At 56.4% G+C, this 24409-nt stretch overlaps 3 protein-coding genes across 5 annotated transcripts; 1 reads left to right on the top strand and 2 right to left on the bottom strand.

Moving 5' to 3' along the window:
- Nucleotides 1-78: 78 nt before the first annotated feature.
- Nucleotides 79-5782, bottom strand: TAF7L (TATA-box binding protein associated factor 7 like). Of its 2 annotated transcripts, none has more exons than XM_066202548.1 (11): nucleotides 5579-5782; nucleotides 4473-4551; nucleotides 4179-4312; nucleotides 3711-3837; nucleotides 3454-3512; nucleotides 2414-2486; nucleotides 1894-2010; nucleotides 1605-1793; nucleotides 1391-1503; nucleotides 1062-1121; nucleotides 79-501 (listed from the first exon to the last, which is right to left on the bottom strand). In XM_066202548.1, exons 1-11 carry the CDS (start codon nucleotides 5765-5767, stop codon nucleotides 457-459), a joined length of 1185 nt encoding a protein of 394 aa, XP_066058645.1. In that variant the 5' UTR covers nucleotides 5768-5782; the 3' UTR covers nucleotides 79-456. The 2 variants fall into 2 exon arrangements, with proteins under 2 accessions (XP_066058645.1, XP_066058646.1); XM_066202549.1 differs by having other exon boundaries at nucleotides 5476-5634.
- On the top strand, nucleotides 5719-10490 carry LOC136300275 (magnesium transporter NIPA2-like). The gene is made up of 5 exons (XM_066202551.1): nucleotides 5719-6340; nucleotides 6445-6501; nucleotides 7532-7622; nucleotides 7761-7921; nucleotides 8837-10490. Exons 1-5 carry the CDS (start codon nucleotides 6223-6225, stop codon nucleotides 9457-9459), a joined length of 1050 nt encoding a protein of 349 aa, XP_066058648.1. The 5' UTR covers nucleotides 5719-6222; the 3' UTR covers nucleotides 9460-10490.
- Nucleotides 10491-13305: 2815 nt separating this feature from the next.
- On the bottom strand, nucleotides 13306-23968 carry BTK (Bruton tyrosine kinase). 2 transcript variants are annotated; one of them, XM_066202545.1, is made up of 19 exons: nucleotides 23918-23968; nucleotides 20782-20963; nucleotides 20531-20629; nucleotides 20217-20285; nucleotides 19605-19686; nucleotides 18073-18201; nucleotides 17899-17966; nucleotides 17228-17409; nucleotides 16864-16926; nucleotides 16553-16607; nucleotides 16144-16226; nucleotides 15907-16034; nucleotides 15684-15758; nucleotides 15187-15358; nucleotides 14701-14917; nucleotides 14384-14448; nucleotides 13827-13945; nucleotides 13568-13725; nucleotides 13306-13460 (listed from the first exon to the last, which is right to left on the bottom strand). In XM_066202545.1, the coding sequence occupies exons 2-19, from the start codon at nucleotides 20920-20922 to the stop codon at nucleotides 13389-13391; spliced, it is 1977 nt and encodes a 658-aa protein (XP_066058642.1). In that variant the 5' UTR covers nucleotides 20923-20963; nucleotides 23918-23968; the 3' UTR covers nucleotides 13306-13388. The 2 variants fall into 2 exon arrangements, with proteins under 2 accessions (XP_066058642.1, XP_066058641.1); XM_066202544.1 differs by lacking the exon at nucleotides 23918-23968 and adding an exon at nucleotides 22819-22889.
- Nucleotides 23969-24409: the final 441 nt, after the last annotated feature.

The following is a 24409-nucleotide window of genomic DNA, read 5'->3' as shown; positions in this document are numbered from 1 at the left end:
GAGCCCAGCAGTGGTGCCCAGGCACGGCTCCCTGCCAGGGGCTGTGTGGCTGGGAGACCACAAAGGAACAGACCAGGGTTGAAAAGGAAACTTTATTGAGTTTGGTTTGCAGATACAAGCATTTCTCAAACACAGGAACAAACTCTTACCAGGCCACAGCCCATCAAGCCCAAGGCTCAGTAAGATGCAGAAACCAGCACCATGCTGTCCTGGGGAGGCCAGTGCTGACTATTTACAGTAAATCTGCTGTTTAGGCTGCTCTCACAGGCACAGTCCAATTCTTTAGCTCCACCAGCCAAACCCAGCACAGTGGATGTGAAATCAGCTCTGGACATGGACCTTCTACCACTGCCCAGCAGCACATGTGGCAGCAGAAGTGTGTGACCGAAGCAAAGACTTCAGCGCGGCAGGTGACCACCACTTCCAGCTCTGCTCATGAAGACCCAGGCCCACTCCTCACTTCTCCATGAGGGACTCCAACTGCTCCTGCAGGGATGCCATCTGGGAAGAAGGAGTGAGACATTACAGTAAAGCACATCTGGGACCCCAGGCAGCCCCAGCACGTTTGTGTCCTTGCACATATTCCACCCACACCAGTGGCTGCTCTCCCTGTGCGCTGCCTGGAACTGTGCTTGGGCTCCTCTGGGACGGAACTGGCACTGCCCACAGGGATCTGAGAACCTCCTGCCCTGGTACCTGGCTGGAACAGAGCTGCCCAGGCAGGAAATCTGCCACAACCCTATAGCCACTGCCTTCCTTGTACATGGAGGCAAGAGGTGTGTATTGTGTTTTATCCCAGGCAGAAATCCTGGCAGCTCTGGACCGCTGACTGGACATGTTTTGGCTCCTCCAGAAGGAAGGCTGCAGTCAACCCTACTCCTTTTATCTCCTTCTGCCTTGGGAGACTCCATGCAACTACACATGAGATACAACCCCACCTGACCTGTAACACTGGAATTCACAGCAACTGCTGTGGCAGGAGACCCGAGGAACTTTGTCAGGCCAAGCCTAGAACGGTGTTGTGCCTCAGTGCCCCCACTCCACTGTGGGAGTTTCCTCACCTGCTGCTTCTCTCGCTCTTCCTGCTGCTTGAACTCATCCAGCACGGCCTGGAGACGGGTCTGCAGATACAAACATGGAGAGCACAGTTACCAGTGTGTTCTCAACAGAATGAGTGCTGCTACACCGTGTCAAATGGTGCACTGACAACCACTCCCTTGTCTCCTCCAGCTTCACAGGTTACTTTGCCTCCACGGGAAATTCTGGAGTGTGTATAGGCACATCACAGCTATTTTTAACTCAGCAGGCAAAGGCTCCTGGCTTCTCCAAATCAGCCTGCTGGATCAGCTAGTGTTAAGCAGGTTTGAAGACACCCCAGGAGAGCTCTCACCTTGAGGGCAAGGTTCTCCACTTTCATGATGAGATCTTCCTGGCGCTTCCTCCTGTCTTGAGTTTCCTGGAGTTTACTTTTCAGGTTGTCAATCTGTTTCTGGATGCCCATGGCTGGAAGGGAGAGTGAGCTCAGACCCAGAGCAGCAGCAGAGCTGGGAAGCACAGCCTGTCTGGCATCCCAACAATTCTGCCACGCTCTGCTGCCCACTCACCGATCTGGTTGGACCCCTCATTCTCCTGCTGCTGCCCATCAGACTCATTCAGCTTGTCCTGCAGTTGTCTCTCCAAGTCTTCCTCAGTGTCCATGATGTTCAGATCTTCATCGTCGTGATGATCTCTCTCATCTTCATCCTCGCTGCTGCTGCTGATATCATTAAATATCTCCCGCAGTTCATCGTGTTCTAGGTGGGGGTAAAGAGTTAAAACACAGCTGATGACCTGCCAGTGCCCTTTGCCTGCCAGGAACCACAGCTAGAAACAAAACAGCCTTCCCCACTGCACCTGAGGAGCCATGGCCTTGCTTATGCCCCGACATCCCTGGGGAGGAGATGTCCAGGCTGGTGAGTGAACCATGGTTGTCCACTTCTTTTGTTTCATCTTCAGCAATGACTTCCCAGCCTGACAGCAGGAACGGGTGAGTCAAGGGAAAAAGAGGAGCTTGGAAGATGCAGTTGTGATGGAAGAGGCTAAAAATGGCAGATCACTGCCACTCCAACCAGTCTGGCCTTGTACCTATGGATACCCAGGATGAAACATCCCAGACCTCTTTTCTGATGACTTCTCCTCTACTATTTCAGTTCCTTCTCAGTACAACTACGCAGTCCATAAGAAAGGTCACCTTGAGGAAACAACAAGCTTTGAACAAGACAAAGATGAAGCTCCAAAACTTCAGTGTCTCTGGTGTGTTTATCTCCCAGTGTCCCACACCCACACAAAGCTCAGCTTGTTCCTTCCAGAACCCCCAGGTCACACACATGTCCGGTCCTACTCTTGAGCTTTTTTTTCCCCACCAAAAGGATACGGACACTGACAGCCTCAGCATCGGTGCTCAGGAGACGCTTCACCTCTTTTTCCACATCAGGAGATTCAATATACTGGGCCAGAGAGGGGAAAGAGAACACAGACACTGTTAAATGTCTTGTGCCTGCTGCTAGTGCTGGCCAACAAGCCTCTCTTATCTTCTGCTTTCTGCTCAGATTTAACTGTGAAGTAATTTATGCACCCCTCCAAAAACAATCCATCTTTTTTGTACCTTGGTAGGTTGAGTGCTCTCACTTTTCTGCTTATACTACATATTTCATAAGACTTCCTGTATTTATGCAGAAAGTCCTTGAGGTGTTGATGGTCAACTCAACTCAACTCAACTCCTTCCCATCCCACTCAAGAGGCGGCTTCATTTTTCATTTTTAAATTAGTCAGGAATTTTACTGCAGTGATATCAAATCTCTCCTGTGGGCTACAGAGAGAATGTCTCAAGTAATTTGTTTCCCAAATGTCATGCAAAATCACACTCAACCCTGTTCCCAGAAACTGCAAAGGAGAGAAGAACAAGTCTTCCCAGCCTCAGGGTGCTGCATCTCCCCAACACCTTGCCTGGCTTGTGCATATGCACAGAGACAGTCTCTGAGCTCCATCTGTTGTCACTCCCCCGGCTGAAATGACAGTGGTACTATTTGGGGAAGGGAATGGGCCATGCATACAGAGAAGATTTAGGCTGGGAAAGCAGGAATGAGTGAAGCCTCATTTCCACATGAGTCTTTCTTCCTTTCTGCTCTATGAGCAGGAAGAGATTGGTGTGGCAAGGCAGCCACAGGAATGAGGTCCAGCAGTACTCTACACTCTGAGGATTTTCCTCTCAGGAGCATCTTGGAAAATACAGAGGAAGCACCCAAAGGAGTGTTTAAATCTACTATCCCACCCTCACCCTCATCTTGTGCAAGGAAAAGTGAACAAATGTTAAGGAAATACATGACTTCTGGACCAGTCACAGCTACAGCTCTAATGTCTCTGCCCTCCTAGCCCTTGGGTCTTTCATCTGCATCTGGGTGAAAAGCAACTCACCTTCTTCTTAGCTGTCTTCCGGAATCGTCGCTTCCGTACATTTTTCAGGGGAAGAGTGACTGTGATAGAGGAAACAGATTTCATGTGTCAGGCAGATGGCCCAGTGAGAGAAGCACGTGTCAGAAGGGAGAAGATCCCTTCTGCAACAGAGAGAGCTGTGGAAAGGAGCAGTAGCACTGCCAGTTCCTGGCAGCTGTGACCACCCTGCTCAGATGTGGGGTACTGGGGTGGAGGGGCTTGGCACAGCTTCTACTCACTGCCATGGTTCCATATGAATTTCTTCTCTCTGTCCTTGTCCTTCTTCTTGTTTGCCTTGGGGTCAGTGGTCACAGTCTGCTCTTCCAAAGGCGGGTAGAGATCACCATCCACAGTGCAAACAAGCATCTGGAATCCCCACGTGAACACAAGGATGTGAAGGAACAGTGACTGCCCACTGCATGTTGTGAGCCAAAGGGATTGAGGGGCACAGGGTGTGGGAAACACAGCTGCACCCCCAGCTCAGCTGGATACAGCAGGGGTTCAGCTGTCACAAGGACAATCACATTTCACACTTCAGGAATGAGTTTTCTACACACAAAGTGGAATGGGGGATTTTAAACTGCTAATACTGTGAGATACAGGAATTTGGTATAACAGGTGTCCAGTTGCCAAAGTGTACAAGGGTTTTCCTGGAGAGGGGAGCAGTGAGTGAAACTGTTGGTGCAGGCAAAAAGGACAGCTCATACCTGGCAAATATCCGCAGTCTTGTAGAAGGTTTTCTTGTCAATGGTTTTTAAGCTCTCGATGATGCAGGGCAGATCCACCAGCTTGGCTGCCAGTGGCACCCGGTCCACACGGACAATGCCATGGCGCCCGTCCGCTGGGGACAACCAGGGGACAGGTCAGTGGCTCAACAGCCACCCTGGGCTCTACAGCCCTGGGCAGCAGGAACTTCACAGGACAACACATGCAGGTGGCACAGCTTCACCTGTGGGCAGGCAGAGATGCCTGGACCAGATGGGCTGGTCCTGCTCACTCACCGTGCAGCTCAATGGTGAGCCTGTCCTTCAGGTTGACATTTCCGGACTGGACTGCTCGCCGCACAGTCGAGGCATATTCCTGAGAAGGGAATTCTTCAGGAGCAGGTGTGCTTCCTCCATGAATTACCAAAGGCTTCTGCCCAACCTACCCAGCTTTAAACACCTGCCATCCACATGCTGGATAGCAACTGCAAGACCCCACAGTGAACTGCAAGACCCACGGTGAGCTGCACCCTCCTCCCAACACCACGTTAACCTTGCGGCTCTGCTATTCCCAGGGCTCTCCATACCCTTGGCACGACACAGCTGTGACAGTGGTGTGAGGTCCCTGGCAGAGACACCTGCCAGAGCTCCACAGCACTGTGGGCAGTTAGAGATCCCCTCACCAGGCCCTTGTGGTCCCAGCAGGACACAGTCTCACAGAACCCCAGAATAACTGGGCTTGGAAGAAGAGATCATCCAGTCCAACCCCCTGCCAAGGTAGGGTCACCTGAATATAATAATGCATATCCAGGTGGGTTTGGGATGTCTCCAGAAAGAGAGACTCCACAACCTCCATGGACAGCTATTTCAGTGCTCTGCCACTCTCAATGGAAAGTTCTTCCTCATGGTGAGGTGGAACTTGTGCTTTAGTTTATCATCCTTGTCATCCCAGATTCCTGGGCACCACAAAAAGAGAGTCTCAGCTTTAAGCACCTAACAAACAGCAACAAGGGCGCTCATAGCCTGCAACTAAAAAGCCAGTACTTGTTAAACCTCTACCCTTACAGAAAGGTCCTCCCAAACCCTCTAGGTTGTTTCTGAGCCTCCTGCTCTCAGCGGCAGGAGCACCTCTCTAGGACAAGCCGTGAAAATCCGTTCAAAAGGGTGGGAATGAGCTGCCCCAAAAGCACCCGGCCTGCTTCCAAATCCCTTCCCAGACCCGCAGCTTCCCCAGTACCCTGTTAACCCTCCCCGCAGGCTGAGCTCGGTGTGACCCGCTGGGCCCGGGCCGAGCTCTCACCGGCGGCAGCCGCAGCACGAACTGGCTCTCGAGCTCGTGCGGAGCATCGTCCTTGCCCTTGCTCATCCCGCCTCCTCCCGCTCCGCCGCAAACACGCCGTCACCTGCGCTGGGGAAGGCTCCTGCACGGAGAGCCCAGGCCGGCTGCCGGAGCCTCCCCCAGCCCCGCTCCCGGTCCTGTCCCGGCTCCGCCCGCCCCGCGGAAGCCGCGCCCGGTGCACCGCCCCTTCCGCTCCGTCCCCGTTCCTGTCCCGCTCCGACCCCGTTCCTGTCCCATTCCGACTCCGTTCCATCCCCGCTCCGTCCGCCTTCTAGTCCCGCTCTGAATCCGCTCCTTCTCCGTTCCTGTCCCGCTCCGTCCCCGTTCCATCCCCGCTCCGTCCCCGTTCCATCCCCCCTCTGTCCGCGGTTCCATCCCCGCTCTGTCCGCGGTTCCATCCCCGCTCCGTCCCCGTTCCATCCCCGCTCTGTCCGCGGTTCCAGTCCCGCTCCGTCCCCGTTCCATCCCCGCTCCGTCCCCGTTCCATCCCCGCTCTGTCCGCGGTTCCAGTCCCGCTCCGTCCCCGTTCCATCCCCGCTCCGTCCCCGTTCCATCCCCGCTCTGTCCGCGGTTCCAGTCCCGCTCCGTCCCCGTTCCATCCCCGCTCCGTCCCCGTTCCATCCCCGCTCTGTCCGCGGTTCCAGTCCCGCTCCGTCCCCGTTCCATCCCCGCTCTGTCCGCGGTTCCAGTCCCGCTCCGCCGGTGGCCATGGGGGCCGGGTTCGGCGCGGGGCTGGGGCTGGCCCTGGCCTCCAGCGCTTTCATCGGTGGCAGCTTCGTGCTGAAGAAGAAGGGGCTGCTCCGGCTGTGCGGCCGCGCCAGGGCAGGTACGGCCGCCCCCGGGGGCTGCTCCCGCTGCCTCCCCCGAGGGTCGTGACGAGAATTCCGTTTGGTTTCATCGGAGGTTTTTGTTTGTTTCCCCCGCACTCAGGGCAAGGAGGGCACGCGTACCTGCGAGAGTGGCTTTGGTGGGCAGGGCTGCTGTGCAGTAAGTACCGCGCTCAGACTGTGGTAAGGCACGCTTATCATGGGATCACGGAATGGTTTGGGTTGGTGGACACCTTAAAGATCATCTCGTTCCAACCCCCTCCCATAGGAACACCAGTATCCGAGGTTGCTCCAAGCCCCTTCCAGCCTGGCATTGAACACTTCCCGGGATGGGGCAGCCTCAGCTTCTCTGGGCAACCTGTGCCAGGCCCTCCCCACCTTCACAGGGAAGAATTTCTTCGTGGTATCTTATCTAAGCCTACTCGCTTTTCAGTTTCAACCCATTCCTCCTTGTCCTGTCACTACATGCCCTTGTAAAAAGTCCCTCTGCCTTTCTTGTAGGCTCCTTTTGCATACTGGAAGGCCACAATTAAGTCACTCCACAGCCTTCCCTTGTAAGAGTGTGGTTGTTTGTGGTTGTTTCCAGTCACTTTCATGTTTTATTACCATTTTTATTTGACTGCTTGAGTTTTATCCAAGTTTGTGATGATGATGATCTCATTGTAACTAAACTATTCTAAAGTCTCACATGTTACCAGGTTTCTCTGCTAAGCAGGAGTTGAGGAGCTGGTTTAGCTGGGTTGGGTTGAGTGCTTCTAAAGTGGCCTGCCGTGAGGATGTAAGATAATAGCACATCCAGCACAGTGTACAGCAATTTCAGCAGCTTTACTTTACACTTTCCAATGTTAAGAAACAACTGTAACTGATTTACCATTTAAAAAGCTGTTCCAGGAAGAGGACAGATGTGTTTCAGCTTTGTGGAAATTACAAAAGTACTTTCCTATGGCTGCTGCTCACTGTAGAGGCACATGTGACTAAGGATCACTGTGCATAATACTGAGCCTTCTCTTCCCAAGAAAACCTGTGTGGGGCTTCTGCTTGTTCTTGCTGGTGCTGTTCTTCCCTGCTTGCTCAACATACCTCCGAGAAACAGGATGCTCAGGAGGAAACTGAGGCTTTTCTGACTATACTCAAACTTGTATTATGGTGAATTGCTCCCATTCTGATGCTCACAGGAGTTTCTCTTGCAGTGGGAGTTGGAGAAGCTGCGAATTTTGCCGCCTATGCCTTTGCCCCTGCAACACTGGTAACTCCACTGGGTGCTCTGAGTGTCCTGGTTAGGTAAGCAGCCTCAGAGACAGCCTCACTTCACCTACCAGCCCCTAGTGATGAAAGCAGCTGCTCTGCTCTCTTCCCTCAGGTGTCCTATTTCTTGTCCTAATTGGTTTTGGATGGTTTTTTTCTTTTTTGCTTTTTCAGTGCAGTTCTGTCTTCCATCTTCCTGAATGAGCAGCTGAATGTTCACGGGAAGATTGGCTGCATCCTGAGTATCCTGGGCTCCACTGTGATGGTGATCCATGCTCCACAGGAAGAAGAGGTTTCCAGCCTGGAGTCAATGGCAGAAAAGCTGAAAGATCCAGGTACTAAAATAAAAGGATTCCTGTTGACTTCAGGTTAATAACAATAGAAGGTGGCATACAACTGGGATAGATTGGTAATTGAGCTGTTTCTTGTTCTGCACACGCCACTGGAATCATTAATAGTTACCCTGTGGGCTGGTTTTTTTACTCTCTGTGAGATATAGATGCAAAAAGGGAGCAGCAGGGAAATGAGGTGCAGCTGTCAGCAGAAGGGATTGGCCTGTGGCAGTGCCAGGAATTGCAGAGGGAACTCCTGTACATAAGGGTGGTAGTGGTGTGGTTGAGAGCAGACAGAGGAAGAAATTCAGGCAGGAGAATTTAAGGCAAAAGAATTCAAGGAATTATGCCCAAGATCAGGAAGTCCCGGTATTTATGTTAGAGGATGAATTGAGTCACAAGGATATGATGTAGGCAATGGAACAAATGGCAGAATAAGCCAAAAGAGATGGAGGAAGGGAGCATAAGGAGAAGAGCAAAGCAGAGTAACAGGTGCATGTTGCTGTTCATGAGAGGGAGCACTGGCGGGGAATTCCTGTGATGTGGCACTTTCCTTTTTATCCCACCAGTCTGCAGAGTTCAGCCACGGCTTCCCAAGCCTTCTGTCACCTTCCTGGGCCTCCTGCTGGACTGGTCAAAAGCCCCCCAGCTCTGTTAGTGCTGTGGAGCCTGGCTGTGCCCCTGCCCCTCCCAGCAGACTGTATCCCCAACAGCCTGACTTGTGATCACACTGTAATGAGCTGTTGTTGTCTCTGCAGCTTTGCTCAGAGTTTCCAACCCTGTTCCCTTCAGATGGAGGCCAGAAAGGCTGAGGGGGCAGTTACCTGCCTGTCCTCCATTTCTCCTTTCTGTTCCGTCATATCTGTCACTGGTGCTGCTGTGTTCTGATGGGAGTTCTTGAATTTTTCTTTCCCCAAGGATTCATTGTATTTGCTGTGTGTGTCCTGGTGAGCTCCCTTCTGCTCATCTTTGTGGCTGGACCCCGTTATGGACAGAGCAACGTCCTGGTTTATGTTTTGGTCTGCTCTGCCATTGGCTCACTGTCCGTCTCCTGTGTCAAAGGCCTCGGGATTGCCCTGAAAGAACTGTTCTCTGGGAAGCCAGTCCTGAAGGAACCCCTGGGCTGGGTGCTCCTGGTGTGCCTGGTGATCTGCATCAGCATCCAGATCAACTACCTGAACAAAGCCCTGGACATCTTCAACACCTCTGTGGTCACACCCATTTACTATGTGCTGTTCACCACGGCAGTCATGACGTGCTCAGCCATCCTCTTCAAGGAGTGGCAGCACATGGTGCTGGACAACATCATCGGCTCCATCAGCGGCTTCCTCACCATCGTGTCCGGCATCTTCCTCCTGCATGCCTTCAGGGACATGCCCTTCAGCCCCAGCCTCTTGCCCCTGTGCCTGCAGCCAGGCAGGGCACAGCCACACCCGCCCTGGAGCAGTGCAGACAGACATCAGGCCTGCCAGCACCAGCCCCTGCTGCCCTCCGAGGACAAGGGCTCTCAGAGTGCAGAGGAGGAGGAGGAGGAGAAGTGAAAGCAAGTGAGGAAGCATCTGAACTGCTGGCTTCCTGCTCCCACTGTCAGGACTGAAATGCTGCTGCAGGAGCAGGAGCTGTGAGTTACCCTCTGCCTGCCCCAGGCAGCACCACACTGACAGGAGGCTGACAGGGCCAGCAGCCTCCTGTGGTTACAGGCAGGAGCCCTGGGAACTGCCCAGCTCCTGGCATCCTGTGCTTCTTCACTGTTCTTTACGTGAAGAATTGATCAGCCCTCGGCAGGACTCAGACCTCGGCTGTGCAGAGAGAGACCTGTGGCACTAACACAGTGCTAACCCTGACTCTGTGGCAGATCACACATTTGGGGAGGCTCACACCGTTTTTTAAAACCAGAATTAACAGTTACAAAATGATTTAACACGGTGCTAAGGTTACGCAGAGAGAAAATGGATGTCTGGCTTTAAAGGTGACATACAGAGAGTATTAATGCAAAAATTCCTCTGTCAAGTACTTGGTTTTGCTCACTCTGCTAGAATTTATTTAGAGATTCACATCCAAAAACAGAATACAGCACAAACTGGGAAACTTCAGTGGTGCTGCCACTTGCTGCTGTGGTTCTTACAGAGGGACCAACCTCTTCATGCAAGGTCTGCTGTGCAGGTTGATGAAGCTTCCTGTATTCTATTAAAAACCGATCTGTTCAGTTACCAAGTGGTGAGCGATACATTTAGACCAAGAGCTGGGCGAACACTGGAAGGCATGGAGGATCACAGGGGTAGGAAGAACTCTCTGAGTGCTCCAGAGAAACTCAAGTTAGGACAGGAGAGGGAATCGCCTACTCTGGGAACCTAGTCCTTAGCTATTGAGGTAAGTTTCTGACAGATAACTATTGTGACAGCTGTGTCCTCACTGACATGGGTTTACATCTGCATAGGTGCTGAACACATCCTGAGTTTGTTCCCAGGAAGGCTGCTGGCTACAAACCACCCACCTTAGGAGCTCACATGCTCTGTCCAGCAGCCCCTGCAGTGGGTTGTGTGCAGAACTGCTTTACCAAGCTCCTCTGCAGAGCTCCAGACCACTGTCAGTGGCACTCCAGGCTTCCCAGAGCCCTGCAGCACTGCTGAAATGCTGCTGCCTTCCCAGAGAGCTGAGCGGTATTGGTGGTTTTTCCATTTTGAAGCTCCTCTTTGTGTCCTGGGGGCAGAGGTCCAGAAGACACACCCACAGGCCTCCTGCCAGGGACCTCCACAGGTGAAGGTGCACGAGGTTATAGAGCAGCTGGTTGGTTATTTCCTGCATTTAGTCTCTCTAAAGAAATGACTGTCCAGGACAGCAGGAGGTGTTAACCCTTTTGGGGAACAAGAGGAAAGGCCACAGCCTCTCCCAGAAACAAGTTTGGTTCATGAAACCAAATTAGTTGAACAACAAATCAGAATTCAGAAAAGGCCTTCTTGCCAGAAGACAGTCATGCCCCCTTCCTATTAATTTTGCCATAAATAGGATCCCTGGGAAGGAGGGGGAGTGACAAGAAGGTCAGATTTTCCATTCGCAGCAGGGATCTACCTGAAAAAAGGAGCATCTCATATTAAAAATTGACCCAGTTAATATTTATTACATTTACCCAGGGAAAGCAGTTAATGGAGCAAGTCAGCATTGACAGAGTTGTGCTGCAGTGTGAAAATTGGTCACTTGGCCATACGAATGGTTTACCTATGGAAGCCTGGAAGTATTTTCCAGCAGTGGCACTGCCTGGGATGATCACTGTTCCCAACATGCTCTTCTTGCTCAGGGTGCCTGTCCCAGCCTGCGCAGCGCAGCGATGGTGCCCGGGGGCAGGTGAGGATGTGCCCAGGAGGGCTGGTTTGTGCAGCACTCTTTAAGGCAGCAACCAGGGGCTGGCCTCACCCAGAGCCCAGCTTCCCATCAGCGCTGGGAGCATCCGTGAAACGAGCATCAGCCGCCCTGTGCTCAGCCCAGGGGGCACATTCCAAATGCTCCCTGCGTGGCACCGGCGTCCCGGCACAAAGCTGGCCCACGGGGCCGGGAGCAGCACATCACCCCGACGTGGAGCGTCCTTGTGTCTGTCGTGGGCTCTCATCTGGCTGCAACTTCCCCGAGACCGGCATTTAATTAAATCCTAACCACCCCCCCGAGCTGATCCTGGCTCCTTCGGGCAGCGGAGTGACCAGGAGCGGGCACGGGCGGGGGCCGGGCCTGGCGGGGGCTGGGTCCGGCTCAGTCGGACAGGCTCTCCGAAAAGGCCGACTTGGACTTCTGCGTCTGCTCCAGCCGGTTCAGGATGAACTGGCTCGTGTCGATGAAGCGCTCCACGCAGTTCACGAAGCACGTCTCGGCCCGGCTGTCCAGCTTGGGGCCCGGCTTGTCCATGCACTTCTCCTGCGCACAGCGGGGTCCCGTTGGTGCCGGGGGCACCGCAGCCCGATCCCCCACTCTCCCCTCACCGGGGCCGTACCTCTGGGTATCTCCAGCCCTCGACAAGCTCTCCCCGCCTCGGGATCCCGATCCTCTCGGGACCCTCACCCCCCTCGGGCGCACCTGACCCCTCCCCACCGCGGCCCTGCCCGCCCCGCCGCTCCCGCAAAGCCGCCCCCGCCCGCTCTGTGCTCACCGGAGCTGGGGCTGCTCCCACGGCGGCTCCATTTTGGCCCCATCAGCCTCCTCCCCCCGGGGACAAAGGTCTGCGCGGCCTCCCAGCCCGCCTTGCCCCACCATCGCCACCGGGTCACCGGAGCCGGCGGCCCTGCCCGCCGCCCGTACCCAGCACAGCTCGGTCATCTGGTGCACCAGCTGCTGGAAGCGCTGCTTCTGCGTCTCCACCTCGATGAAGCGCTGGAGCTGGGGGTCGGCTCCTCCCAGCCCGGCGGCGGACGGCGCGTCCATGGCGCTCCCGGTGTGCCCCGGTCCCTCCCGGTGCCGCGCCGCGACCTTCACGTGCCGCCGGTGCCGCGCCCGCCCCTTCCGCCCGCGCCGCGCCTGCGCGCCCGCTCGCCGCGCGCCCCCTGCCGGCCGGGCGGAGCCGCCGCAGCCCGGGAGGCCGAGGAACCGTTTTATTGTCCCGGAGCGCAGCGGGAGCGGAGCGTCCCGGGGTGTGATGGAGCCCCGGGGATGTGATGGAGTCCCGGGGTGTGATGGAGCCCCGGGGATGTGATGGAGCCCCGGGGATGTGATGGAGTCCCGGGGTGTGATGGAGCCCCGGGGATGTGATGGAGTCCCGGGGGGTGATGGAGCTCCGGGGATGTGATGGAGTCCCGGGGGGTGATGGAGCTCCGGGGATGTGATGGAGTCCCGGGGTGTGATGGAGCCCCGGGGATGTGATGGAGTCCCGGGGGGTGGTGGAGCTCCGGGGATGTGATGGAGTCCCGGGGGGTGATGGAGCCCCGGGGATGTGATGGAGTCCCGGGGGGTGATGGAGCTCCGGGGATGTGATGGAGTCCCGGGGGGTGATGGAGCTCCGGGGCAGTGATGGAGCTCTGGGGTGGTGATGAATTCCGGGGATGTGATGGAGCTCTGAACAGTGATGGAGCTCCGGGGCAGTGATGAAATTCCAGGGATGTGATGGAGCTCCGGACAGTGATGGAGCTCTGGGGATGTGATGGAGCTCCGGGCGGTGATGAAGTTCCGGGGATTTGATGGAGCTCCGAACAGTGATGGAGCCCCGGGGATGTGATGGAGCTCCAGGGCGGTGATGGAGCTCCAGAGATGTGATGGAGCTCCACGGCGCTGATGGAGTTCCGGGGATGCGATGGAGCTCTGAGCATGGAGCTCCAAGGAGCTATGATGGAGCTGTGGGCGCGGCCATGGGTGTCCCCAGGCCCCTGCAGACCCGTGCCGTGTCGGTGGCAGCCGTGCCCGGTACCCCCGGTGTGCGGGTGTGTTCCACCCGGTGTGCGGGTGTGTCCAGGGGCCGTGCCGGTGCCGGGCAGGGTCAGCATTCCCCCCGCAGTCAGCACTCCTCGTCGGCGATGTCCAGGATGCCGCCCAGCAGCGCCGTGAAGGTGGGACGCTCCTCAGGCTTCTGTGGGGCAAGAGGGGAACCTGGCTGGAGCCTGTATCTGCCCCAGCCGTGCCCTGGGGAGCCCTGTCACCCTGCCAGGGGTGTCATCGGGGGTGACAGGCACTGACCTCGTGCCAGCAGCTGTACATGATGGCATAGACCCGCTCCGAGGCCGCCTGCGGCCGGTACAGCCGCAGGCCTTGGATGACGTGCTCGGTCGTCTCGCTGTTATTAAACCTCTCGTAAGGCATCTTCCCCAGGGAGTAAACTTCCCACATCAGGACACCTGTTGGGGGGAACAACAAGGAGAGCTCATGGCATTGGAGCACCTGTGCCTGGTTTGCAGAGGAGCTCCCAGCCTCCAAATCAGCAATGCTGTGCCCTTACCAAACGACCAGACATCAGACTTGCTGCTGAACTTGCTGTACAGCAGCACTTCAGGAGGAGACCACCGCACTGGAAACTTGGACCCCATGGAGCTTGTGTACTCATCATCCAGCACGTACCTGCAGAAGGAAAATGGATCAGGATGCCTCACTTGGATTTCACATTTTGCTCCTCCACACAACTGACCAAGCCCGAAAGGAACGGGCAGCTCAGAATGACCAGAGGTTGCAGCTCTGCATGGGTTTCAGTGTGTGTTAGTCAGGGTTGCAGAAGAGATTGGCTGACATGGAAGCACAGCAAAAAGGGGATGTGGAGAGAAAGCTGCAGCCAGGAGACTAGAGGTAGGGGAAACAAGATGCAGAGAGGGGGGAAAGGGCCAGGGGAAGTAAAAAAGGGATGGTGGAAAGTGGAGAGGCAGAAGGTTGAGCCAGGCAGATGGAATGGGAAGACAGTGGGATAGCTGGAGGGTGATGGGGACAAAGACTAAAGTGTAGAATTGATGGGAGGAGGAGATGGGATACTGAGACAGAAAAGTGGCACAAACATATCTACCAGACCTGGAAAGACCAAAATCTGACACTTTCACAATTCCTTGGTCATTCACCAAACAGTTTCGAGCAGCCTGTGAATGGAGAGGTGGAGACAGTTACTTCTACCTGCTCTTGCCCCTCCCATCCCTTGTAGCAGGTGAACTCCATTCTCATCCCCACCCACCAAACACTTCACCTCACTTTGTCCTGCAAGTTCACCTGGACTGGGGCAAGCTAGAAAGTCCTCAGCAGAGAGCAACTGAGGCCTCCAAGCATCCTATTTATCTATGCAGGGGCGACTTCCCTGGTGGGAGTTTGCCTGAACAAAGCAGCCACGGCCCTACCAGGTCTCTGTGCAGGAACTGCTTGGATTCCAGGTACTCCATAGCTTCACAGACATCCTTGCACATCTCCAGCAGCTCGGCGGGCTGGAAGCGCTGCCGTGTTTCCCTCAGGAAGTTCAGGAGGCAGCCGTTGGCCATGTACTCGGTGATGATGAAGATGGGACGCTGCTTAGTGCACACCCCATAGAGCTGCACCAGCTTCTCATGAGACAGGTTCCTGTGTTGGGGGCAAAGGCAATTCTGAGCATCTAGAAAGCCAGGCAGCAAAGGAAGTACCTGTGAATAAGGAGAGTTTGGGAAGGGAAGGTGCTTCTGGCTCAGGTGACAGTGGAAAACCTCACCAAGAAATCAGCACAAAATCAGCAGGATTTGGATGCATTTTGCAGAGTATGGGACTGCCCAAGACTGTCCCTCCACACCTCCCAGGAGTGCAGCCATTCGGGCAAGGAGCATCTCGCAGTGACCTGCATGGTGCTCACCACTTACATCATCACTTTGGCTTCGTCAATAAACTCGTCCTCTGACATGGAGCCCTCCCTGATCATCTTGATGGCAACGTTGTACTGGCCTCTCCATTTCCCATACTTCACCACGCCAAACTGCCCCGTCCCGAGTTCCTTCAGGAAGGTCAGATCCTTGGGGTCGATCTCCCACGACCCTAGGACAGAGAGTGAGTGTAATGTGGGTGCAGGTTACCTCCCTGCACAGTGCTCCCAGTCATCCAGTCTAGCAAGCCCAAGAAAAGCTCAGAAGCATTTGCTGCCTGAAAAATCCACAAAATTGGAGAACTATTCTTCCAGGGAACAGGAGCAAGGTAGCTTGTGGAGTTTTTTGGTCAATACTGTCACCAGAGGGGAGGTGGAAAGTGGTTCCTGGGAAGTCTGTGAGCCATAGGACAGCCAGGATCCCAGCCTGGGAATGTTGCTGCCAGCAGGAACAAACTCTGCAACCAGGGAAGTGTGAGGTAACCCAGGCTGACTTACCATAGCCAAGGCCAGCTGTGGAAGGAGCACTTTTCTTCTGCTGAGACACGGGGTACTTCAGTCTGGATATGAGCCCTGAAACACAGCAGCAGAGATTGCTAATCTGGGTTTACCTGCCACATTCCAGCAGGGAGCACAACTCCTGCCTTGGGCTCAGGAAGGTGGGGACACTGTGGTGCCAGTGGAAACACTGCTGGCTTCACTCTGTCTCCAGAACACTGACCTGCAGAGTTGTGCTGGTGGTACGTGATGAGCTCTGGGATGCTGTTGAACAGGTGTTTTTCTGCCAGGTAATACTGATTCTGGGGGGTGCAGCAGACGACATAGTGGCGGATCGTGCCTTGGGGGTCTCTGGAGAGGGAGAACATGAAGTCAGTGCCATGGGGAGGAGAGGCAGAGGGTGAGGGGTGCCTGGAGGGACCCTCTGAGGGAGGAACAAGCTGTTCTTAGAGCCACTTACGCAGAGGACTTGGCATAGACGGAGACAGTGTACTTCCCTGTCTTGCTGGTGGAATCTCGGACAATGAAACCCCCCTCCTTACCCTAAAACAGAAAGGGGAAAGGGCACTGAGTGTTTTGGGGGGACTGTGTGTGACTGTAACAGGCAAAACTTGAAGTGAGTGAAGATCACAGCATGGCTGGAGAGGTTGCAGTGAGTCAGAGGAATCTGATTTCCAGTCCCTGCATGGAAGGCCACCTCCTGAAGTGGCTGCCTAGAGGAGCTCACACTGGGATAGGGAAGGTTCCTGGGGCTGTTGGGGCAACACTTTCCTCTCAGAAAAGCCAGGGTTGTTCCCATGCTGGAAATAATGTGAAAACAGCCCATGGAGGGCTGGTGTGTAGAACAGACCTTAGGAGGCAACACTTACCTCCTGTTTCAGCAGTTGCTCTGCTTGGCTCCGAGTGATATTCTTTGAGTACCACCTGGAAAGGGGACACAGCCATCAGGGACATCTCCACAGCCACCTCTGTCCCCAGCCCAGTCTGACCCTGGCCCAGCCAGGACAGGCAGTGCAGAGGGCAGGGCAAGGACGGCTGCCAGGGGCTGGAGGCTGTCAGGGGATGTGGGAGAGGGAGAATGACCCAGCCAGGCTGGGCTCACGGGCTGTGTAGGGTAACAACCAAATGGAAAATGTCTCCAACCAAGTGCAACTCGCCAGGTCCCTGTGCCCTCTCTTACTCAAAGATCTCCAGGGAATTTCTGGTTTCAGTGACGTAGTTGCTGGGGATGTATCCTTCCCTCCTGCAGGAGAAAAGGGGCTGGTCACACTCCGATGGAGGAGGCCAAGGGGAAATGATATTCCTGTCTCAGGAGGCTGAGTAGAAACCGGCTCAAAAAAACTTTGGTGCAAACCCATTTGGGGAGGGCTGACCCCACAGCTGGTTTCAGCCTCCTCCTGCTCCTCCCCAGGGCAGCCCACAGGTGGGCAGGCAGCCTGTCCTCAGCCTTGGGGTGCCAGAGGGGTGTGTTTGCCCACCAGTGCCTGAGCACCAGGGCAGGGCAGTGCTGCAGAGCCACAGCCATGGGCAGTGACAGCTCTCACCCGTTCTTGTCAAGGGCTTTCCACCAGGGCAGGTGGCTCTCCTCCAGGATGAAGTACTCCTCTCCCTTCTGCAGCTGCAGGTCCTGCGCGTTCATGGGCTCGTAGTTGTAGAGGGCCACCACCTTCTTCATCTCCCCTGCTGTGCTGGGGGCTGGCTCGGGAGGCAGAGGCTTCATCGCCATCTTCCTCATCACAGGGAGAGGGAGAGTGTGGGATATGGTGAGGCTTGCACACACACCACGTGAAACCTTTCCCAAGCCTGGCAGGGCAGTGGTCTGAGTGTTTGCCTCAGGTCCCACATGTTATCTCTACCAGAACACCAATTTTGTCTCCCTGGATTTTTTAACAAAACATTTTTTCCCATCTTCACAAAAAATAAGTGTTTTCTCTTTACCTTTTGGCTTAACCTGTGACTCCTCCAGCCTACATCAGGGCTTTAATCTCTCAGCTGCCCTGGGAAACCTCAGGGTTGAGATAATTTGACTTTCCTACAGGCCTTTGAGCTCCATCCCCTGCTTGAAGCTCCTTCCCCCTTCGGTCACCCTCTTGACCTCCCTCCCCAGAGCCGAGTCCTGCCCTGCACATCTCTGAGCAGCCACTGAACATGTTTGCTTTCTCCAGGCAGACCTTTTCTCCAACACCTTGGAGCAAACCCTGACGTTGGCCTTTACCTGGTCCTCCTCAGGAGTTGGGGGAAGGGGCTTCTTTGTCTTGCGATGCGACCGCCCGACTTTTAAACCTTCAGAACAGAGGAGGGGCTAAGGTGAGGAAAGATCCCCGGCCCTGTGCTGTGGTGCTCCCCAGGGCCGGGGGACGAGGCGGGGGGAGGGTGCCCGGTGTCTTACTGCCATTCCTGCTCTCCAGGATCTGGCAGCCCATGGCATTCTTGGCAGTCTGGGAGCAGCACAGGTACTGGCCGTCGATCCAGAAGCAGGGGTGGTACTTCTGCACCAGGTCGCTGTTGTACCGAATCACTGTGGCAGACAGGGAAGATGTGTGTGACCCAGGGCTGTGTCCCCAGCCTGCTGCAAGAGCTCTCTGCTCCCTGAATGCAAGTGCTCAGCTGCATTAAATCATTTCCTCTCAGCTGTGCTGCTGTCCCCCATGCCCTGATGTTCAGGTTTCCTTCAGCTTACCACTCTTGTTTCAGTGCTGTGGCTATGCAGTCCCTGTGCCACAGGGAAGGGCCAGGCTTGGCTCTCAGGTCTGATTTAAGCTCTTGGGCAGCTCTGCAAAGGGGCATGAGCATGCTTGGAGCCAGTCACAGGAGGACCTGGCCCTCCTGCCACCCAAAATATCCAATAACCCCCAGGCTGCTCTGGCCCATGGTTCACAGCTCTTTTGAGCCCTTTTTTTTCTAGAAGTGTGGTGGGAGGCCAGTGCTGTGCCTGGCTTTTCCATGGGGAGAGGAGGGCACTGCCACCACTCTGTGCCCCCTCAGAGACTTCCCTTGCAGGGAGAACATTCCCTTGCCAGGCAGGCTGACCAGCTTCCTCATACTTCTCCCCAGGCTAGAGGGACAACTGGATGTGCCTAAACACTGCCAACAGCCTGGGGCTGGCCCACAGCAGCTGCATGGGCTGCAGAGAGCCCGTTCTCTGGGGCAGTAAGAGGAGGACATCTTGTCAGCAAAAAGGCAGCATTTTTTCTCCTTTCCCTGTGGATTCTATACTGGCTTGAGCTGCCAGAAAAAACCCTCCTCCCTCAGCGGGGAAGTGGGGAGAGGACTGGCTGCTCTGCTGGGGCTCTTGTGAGATAACCGACTTCCCCGTTATCAGCCTGCCCCTCTTCCGCCTCGCTCGAGCCAACTTCCCCGTGTCAACTCAAGCAGCTAATCCCACCCTGCCAGCACAAAGCCACAGAAAGACACACACACACATGCTCCAGGAGGCACATGCAGGAGGCTCCAGCAGTTTTTGAGTGGTCAGAACCCCTTGGCACAGCGCTGCTGCAACACACTCCCAGCTCGAGGAGGGAACACGCATCCAGCCGAGCATTAGCTCAGCATCACTGAGCAAGGCTTGGGGTGCTTTGGGAAAGATGCTTCCTGACTCCCAGCAGGCTTATGGTCCACGTTTCCTAAAGCACTGGGCACTCAGCCCTCTCATGCCAAGGCAGCAGAGCTGTATGGCTACATCTGTTATTGTCCTCTCGCCCTCAACGATTTCTGAGCCTGCTTGAGCTACTTTGGAGCAGGTTTGTGAGAGAGCAAGGAGCTGAGCTAGCTGTGGTGCTGCAGAGGGTGACAATGTCCACCTGCCAGGGTGGTAACAGTAAGCCAGCGAGCCCCTGGCATCCAGGCACTGTGGGGCAGGCACAGGCACAGCTGAGCACCCGTGCTGGCTCCCCGAGGGAGCTGCAGAGCCCCCACACTCACCGCTCTTCAGCTGGTGGATCCAGCGCTTGCGCAGCTCCTCCGTGGGGGAGAAGATGTAGAGGGGCCCTTCGTCATAAACCACCTGCAGGACCACACAGCTCAGTACCTCAGGCAGGGCTCTCACAGCAGGCAGGGGAGAGCCAAGCCTTGTGGCCACCCCGAGCCAGCCCTGCCGGTGTCAGCTGGCCCCGCACGGTGCTCGCGGGACCGTGACCTAGAGGTTAAAAATAAGCCCCCTCCCCCGAGACTTTCCACTTCCTTCTCTGACTTTCGGTGTGCCGGGGGTGCTTTGGGTGCCAGCGGGGCAGGCAGCTGGGCTGGGGGGCTGAGTGTGCAGCCAGCATCCCTCCAGCATCAGCCAGGGGACTGGAAGGGGCAGGACAGAGCTCAGAAGCAGGTTTCTATCTCAAACAGAGCTGGCTCGTGGCTCGAAGAAGCTCACCTGGCTGCCCCATGCAGTGTGGACAGCAGCAGAGTGTCTCCAAGCAGCTGAGTGACACCTGGCACTGGGGCAGTGATGCCAAGTTTGACCCCAGGCCCCTGTGGGATCCTCCCCTCAGGACCTGCCACCAGGCAGAGTGGACCAGCAAAGAGGGTGCAGTGCAAACTCACCTGGAAGGGGTAGGGGAACCGTTCAATGATCGAGATCTGCTCCATGTTGTTGTAATCCTCCCCTTTCCTCTGGAAGAGAGAGGCACAGGTGGATGCTGGCATCCTGTTGCTCAGCTGCTGGCCTCTCCTCTGTTGCAGGCCCACAACTTTTGGCATCCCCCTGCTCTGCATCAAGCTGGACCCCTGGTATGGGATGGAAAGAGGCCCCCATGCCAAGCAGGGCTGTCCCCTACTGCCACCACCCCAGGGACTCTCCCTACTCCCCCAGTAAGGGGACAGGGGGACAGATGCAGGGACCCTGGGACCCTCCTCACCGGGACCTGTCGCTCAGGGGGAGGGTTGTTTTCAGGTGCCACTGTCTCCACACAGGTGATCTTCTCAATGTCCACGGAGCCCTTCTTACTGCCCCGGCGCTGCAAGAGACAGTCTTGGTTTAAATGGTCACCAAGTGGAGACCTGAAGAGACTCAAACCCCTCTCCCTGTCCAGCCACCCCTTGGGCTGCTTGCTGGCAAGGGACATCTGGTGACGCTGGCATGGCGCAGCCCCTGTGGCTGCAGACTCACCCCCCGCTCAAAGTCATACTCATAGTAGGACAGCTTGTTCTCTGTCAGCAGGAACAGGCGCTTCTTGAAGTTGAGGGGAGATGTTTTCTTCTTCTGCTGCGAGCGCTTCAAAAAGATGCTCTCCAGGATGACGCTGGCCATGTCAACCCCCTGGGCTCCCCCGTGCTGCGCTGGCCGGCTTGCTGTGGGCAAGACAGTGCTGACACAGGGCTTGCTCAGCCCCAAACCTGCTGGACCTCACTCAGGTGCACTCTCCCCCTTGCCCCAAGGGCAGACAGGGGTGCTGGGACCCCCACAGCGGGGGGAACCAGCCGCAGAGGGGTGAGGGCAGGTCAGTGTGGCTGGTTTGTGATGTGACCTCTCCCACAGCAGGCTGCAGACCAAGCCACCACCCAGATGGCTCCTGTTCCTGCTGAAGAGGCCCCCAGGATACGCAAGATGGACAGAGAGCTGGAGAAGGAGGGGAAGGGGGGAGCTTGGAGGCGCAGGGAGGAGCGCGGGACCAGCTGTGACACCCCGCTCCTCCCCTCCGGCCCTGTGCATGTGAGCCTGTGTGGGCTGTTTCCTCCTGCCCCACCGCAGCCACTTTGGTGCTGGGGACGGGCTGACTTGGCAGCGTTGCAAGGGGTGGTCACGGGAGACTGATCCCTCAAAAGCCGTGGGTAGGTCCTGGCCCTGAAAAGTCACAGTGCAGTGCTGCCAAGAGCGCAGAGTAGCCCCAGAGTCATCCTTCCCTCATGTGTCCCCGGAGCCTGCAGGAGTGAAGGAATGGAGCTCAACCCCCCCCCCCCCCCCTTCCTCCCCTGTGAGCAGCACTTGTCAGTGGCCAGGCTTGAAGGGCTGTCTGCAGCCAGCAGGCAGAGGGGTTAAATCCTCCCCAGCCATCAGCAAAGCTCCCCGGAGCCTTTCCGGGGAAAGGCAAAGTGGGAAAGGGCTCACAGAGCATCCCACTGCTGCCTGGCCTTTAGGGGCTGGAAATTGCCCTGGCCCATCTCTTGGAGCAGCCTGTGCATCTCACCCCATCCCTCCATGCTGCACCCAGGAACTGTGACCCCCAGGTGGGCCCAGCACCCCCAGAGCCACGTGGCTGGAGCTGTGGGCTGTGACCAGCACCTGACTGCAGTCTGGGGAGCTGCTGAGTGAGCTGTGTGATCCCCTGGAGCCTGGCTCTGTGTCTCCTGCCTGACCACCTACACTCCCTGCTTCCCCTTCAGCCTCACCTTGTTCCCGTTTTTCCTCCCATAAGCACAGGTTTGGAAAGCAGCCTGGGAGGAGCTGGTTTTCTCCCCTGCTCCCCACAGCCCATCTCCTCGGGGGGAGGCTCAAAGGTGGGCCAGAGACAGGGATTCAGCCCCCCATTGCCCAGCTGAGTATTCCATCCTCTCTCCCCACACAGGAGATGGGCATTGGTTCACTCACAACAAGGGTCAGGTGGGGAACAAAGATGCCAGGACCCGGTCTGTGCCTCTCTCCAGGGCAAGCCCCAGCTTGGGGACAAGGAGCAGAGGTGTCCTTCCATCTGCAGGCAATGCCCAGAGCCTCCCAGCACAGCCCCTGCTGCAGCACTGACCCTGCCCCACTGTCCCCAGAGAGGCTGGGGACAAGCAGGATTCCCTCTGCCAGGCTTCCCTCTTCCCTCCTTATGGCTCTTATGGCTCAGACCTTTCCAGCTTGTTTGGGTGGTCAAAAAAACCCAACTTAAAAAATTAGTCATCAGAGTCTTTTGGAAAAACCAGCAGCCTGAGTGTGCTGATTGAGGCTTTGGGAGGTGGGATCTAGGGTTCTTGCAGGTGGTTGGCGTGGCTCCTGACCCCCAGACTGCTGGCAGGGTGGTGGATGAGCCCAGAGTGTTCCTAGAACCACCCTATTACCCTGTGCTTCATTTTCCTTAGTTATAAATTGTGGCTGCTGATCCTGCATCCCAAGAGCAGGAGGGCTCCCAGTGCCCTCCCTGGCACAGGCACAGGGGCTGAGCAGAGGGGCCCTGGGCTCCAGCCCATCCCAACTGCAGTGCCAGGTCCCTCCCTGGAGCTTTACCTGGAGTCACAGCAGTGGGGTCATGGCCAGCAGTGCCAGGCAGGAGGGACACATCCTCACTGTGTCCTCTGGATGGGACTGCCAGAGGGGAAAGGACAGTGAGTGTCTCAGCTGTTTGTGCCTCATCATGGCACAGCCTCCCTGTCCCCAGCACTGCCACCAGACCTGCTCTGTCCCTGTGTGGTGGGGTGTCCCACAGGGCTCACCCCCACAGCCACCACTGCTGTGCTGTGACAGCAGAGTGATGAGTGGGTGGGTGGAAGCATGTCCTGTGTCCCCCCCCTGCAGCTAGTGTGACTTCCTGCCATGCTCACACCTCGGCCCAGTGTGCTCTGAGACCACCAGGCCCAGCACACACTGCTGGCCTGATGCCACTGGACACTGTCCCACCATGGTCCAGGGGCCACCCCTCCTCTACAGGCAAACTCTGGCCACTGCCTGATTCCTGCTAAGGAGCTGAGCCACTGCTGGCTGATGTGGGGCTGGCAGGGACCTGGCATGCCTGGGACAACAGGGAAGGGTGACAGAGTGTGAGTGACAAATCCACAGCCCCCATGTTTTAGGCTGAGCCCCGAGGTTGTCAAATATGACGGGTGGGAGAGACAGAGGGGGAAAACTCCTGCATGGGAGAGAGTTGTGAGCAGACCCAGAGCTGCACCCCAGCAGTGGGTGTGCAAAAAGCACAGTGAGGAATGGCCAAAGACACTTGCAGAACACCAACCCCTGGGGTCCTTGGCGCCCATGCACCACTGTGATTCCCTGCTCCAGCACAGCCTGCGGCCCCTGGCACCCCCACTCCACCTCCCTGCACCACTGCACCCCACAGCCCCATGGCCAGGTGACCGGGGTCACATGCCACCTGCTTGGAACTGGTCAGGGACAAGGCAGAGCCCTCCCAGCTTGGCTCACTGCGCCTTGTGTCCTGTGCCCAGCGTGGCTCTCCCGCCCCCAAGGAGCCCAGCAGAGGTGTGAGGCCACCAGCACAGGCCACATGGAGCCTCCCACCACCACGGCTGTCCCACAGCCACTTCAGCAGGGTGCCCAGGACCCCAGAGCTCAGTGCTGCCCCGTGCCATGGCTCCAAGGGCTCCGTACTCACCGAGCCCTCCCGCCGCTGCTCCGGCCAGCCGGGGTCCCGCCGCGCGCCCACCCCGCCGGGCTGGGGTGACTGTGGCAGCAGGGACAGGGAGAGACGGCAGGGTGCGCAGGGAGGAAGGACGGGGCCGGCCAACCCCACCCTTTCGGTTCCCCTTTTTTAGTTTTCTGACTCAAAGGCAGCATTTGTGTTTCCTCCTGCAGGCAGCTGGGCCATTTCCGTGGGGTCACCGGGCCACCGGCCGTGGCCGGAGCCTGCCCAGGGCTGTGGGCAGTGCCAGGTGTTGGCTAAGTTGGCTGACCGTCCCTCTGTTTTCCCAAAATGGGTTCCTTCACCCCATGTGCATGAGGCTGATCCCCACACAGAACCGAGGTATTTGGTTTATTTACAGCTCTGTGCAGGAAGAGGTCTTGGTGGCAAATTCACAAAGCCAGCAGAGCGACTATCAAAACTTTTCACTGTTTATTCATTTTAGCAAATGAAAACATTAATCTT

The sequence above is a fragment of the Chamaea fasciata genome, unplaced genomic scaffold, assembly GCF_029207755.1.
Source record: "Chamaea fasciata isolate MVZ Bird 193981 ecotype frontalis unplaced genomic scaffold, bChaFas1.0.hap1 SCAF_22, whole genome shotgun sequence".
Lineage (NCBI taxonomy): Eukaryota > Metazoa > Chordata > Aves > Passeriformes > Sylviidae > Chamaea > Chamaea fasciata.
The sequence above is the reverse complement of the archived record's forward strand: the minus strand, read 5'-3'. Positions and strand labels throughout refer to the sequence as shown.

Excerpts from the sequence above, each read along its gene's own strand:
- TAF7L (XM_066202548.1), bottom strand. The coding sequence starts at position 5,767 with ATGGAACGGAGTCGGAATGGGACAGGAACGGGGTCGGAGCGGGACAGG. Across the intron at positions 2,487-3,453 it reads GGAAGACAGCTAAGAAGAAG|TATATTGAATCTCCTGATGT; the intron begins GTGAGTTGCTTT and ends TCTCTGGCCCAG. Across the intron at positions 1,504-1,604 it reads TGAGGGGTCCAACCAGATCG|CCATGGGCATCCAGAAACAG; the intron begins GTGAGTGGGCAG and ends TCTCCCTTCCAG.
- LOC136300275 (XM_066202551.1), top strand. The coding sequence starts at position 6,223 with ATGGGGGCCGGGTTCGGCGCGGGGCTGGGGCTGGCCCTGGCCTCCAGC. Across the intron at positions 6,502-7,531 it reads GTGGGCAGGGCTGCTGTGCA|TGGGAGTTGGAGAAGCTGCG; the intron begins GTAAGTACCGCG and ends TTTCTCTTGCAG. Across the intron at positions 7,922-8,836 it reads AGAAAAGCTGAAAGATCCAG|GATTCATTGTATTTGCTGTG; the intron begins GTACTAAAATAA and ends TCTTTCCCCAAG.
- BTK (XM_066202545.1), bottom strand. The coding sequence starts at position 20,922 with ATGGCCAGCGTCATCCTGGAGAGCATCTTTTTGAAGCGCTCGCAGCAG. Across the intron at positions 20,286-20,530 it reads CCCCTGAGCGACAGGTCCCG|AGGAAAGGGGAGGATTACAA; the intron begins GTGAGGAGGGTC and ends TCTCTCTTCCAG. Across the intron at positions 13,461-13,567 it reads TGTACAGCTGCTGGCACGAG|AAGCCTGAGGAGCGTCCCAC; the intron begins GTCAGTGCCTGT and ends CTTGCCCCACAG.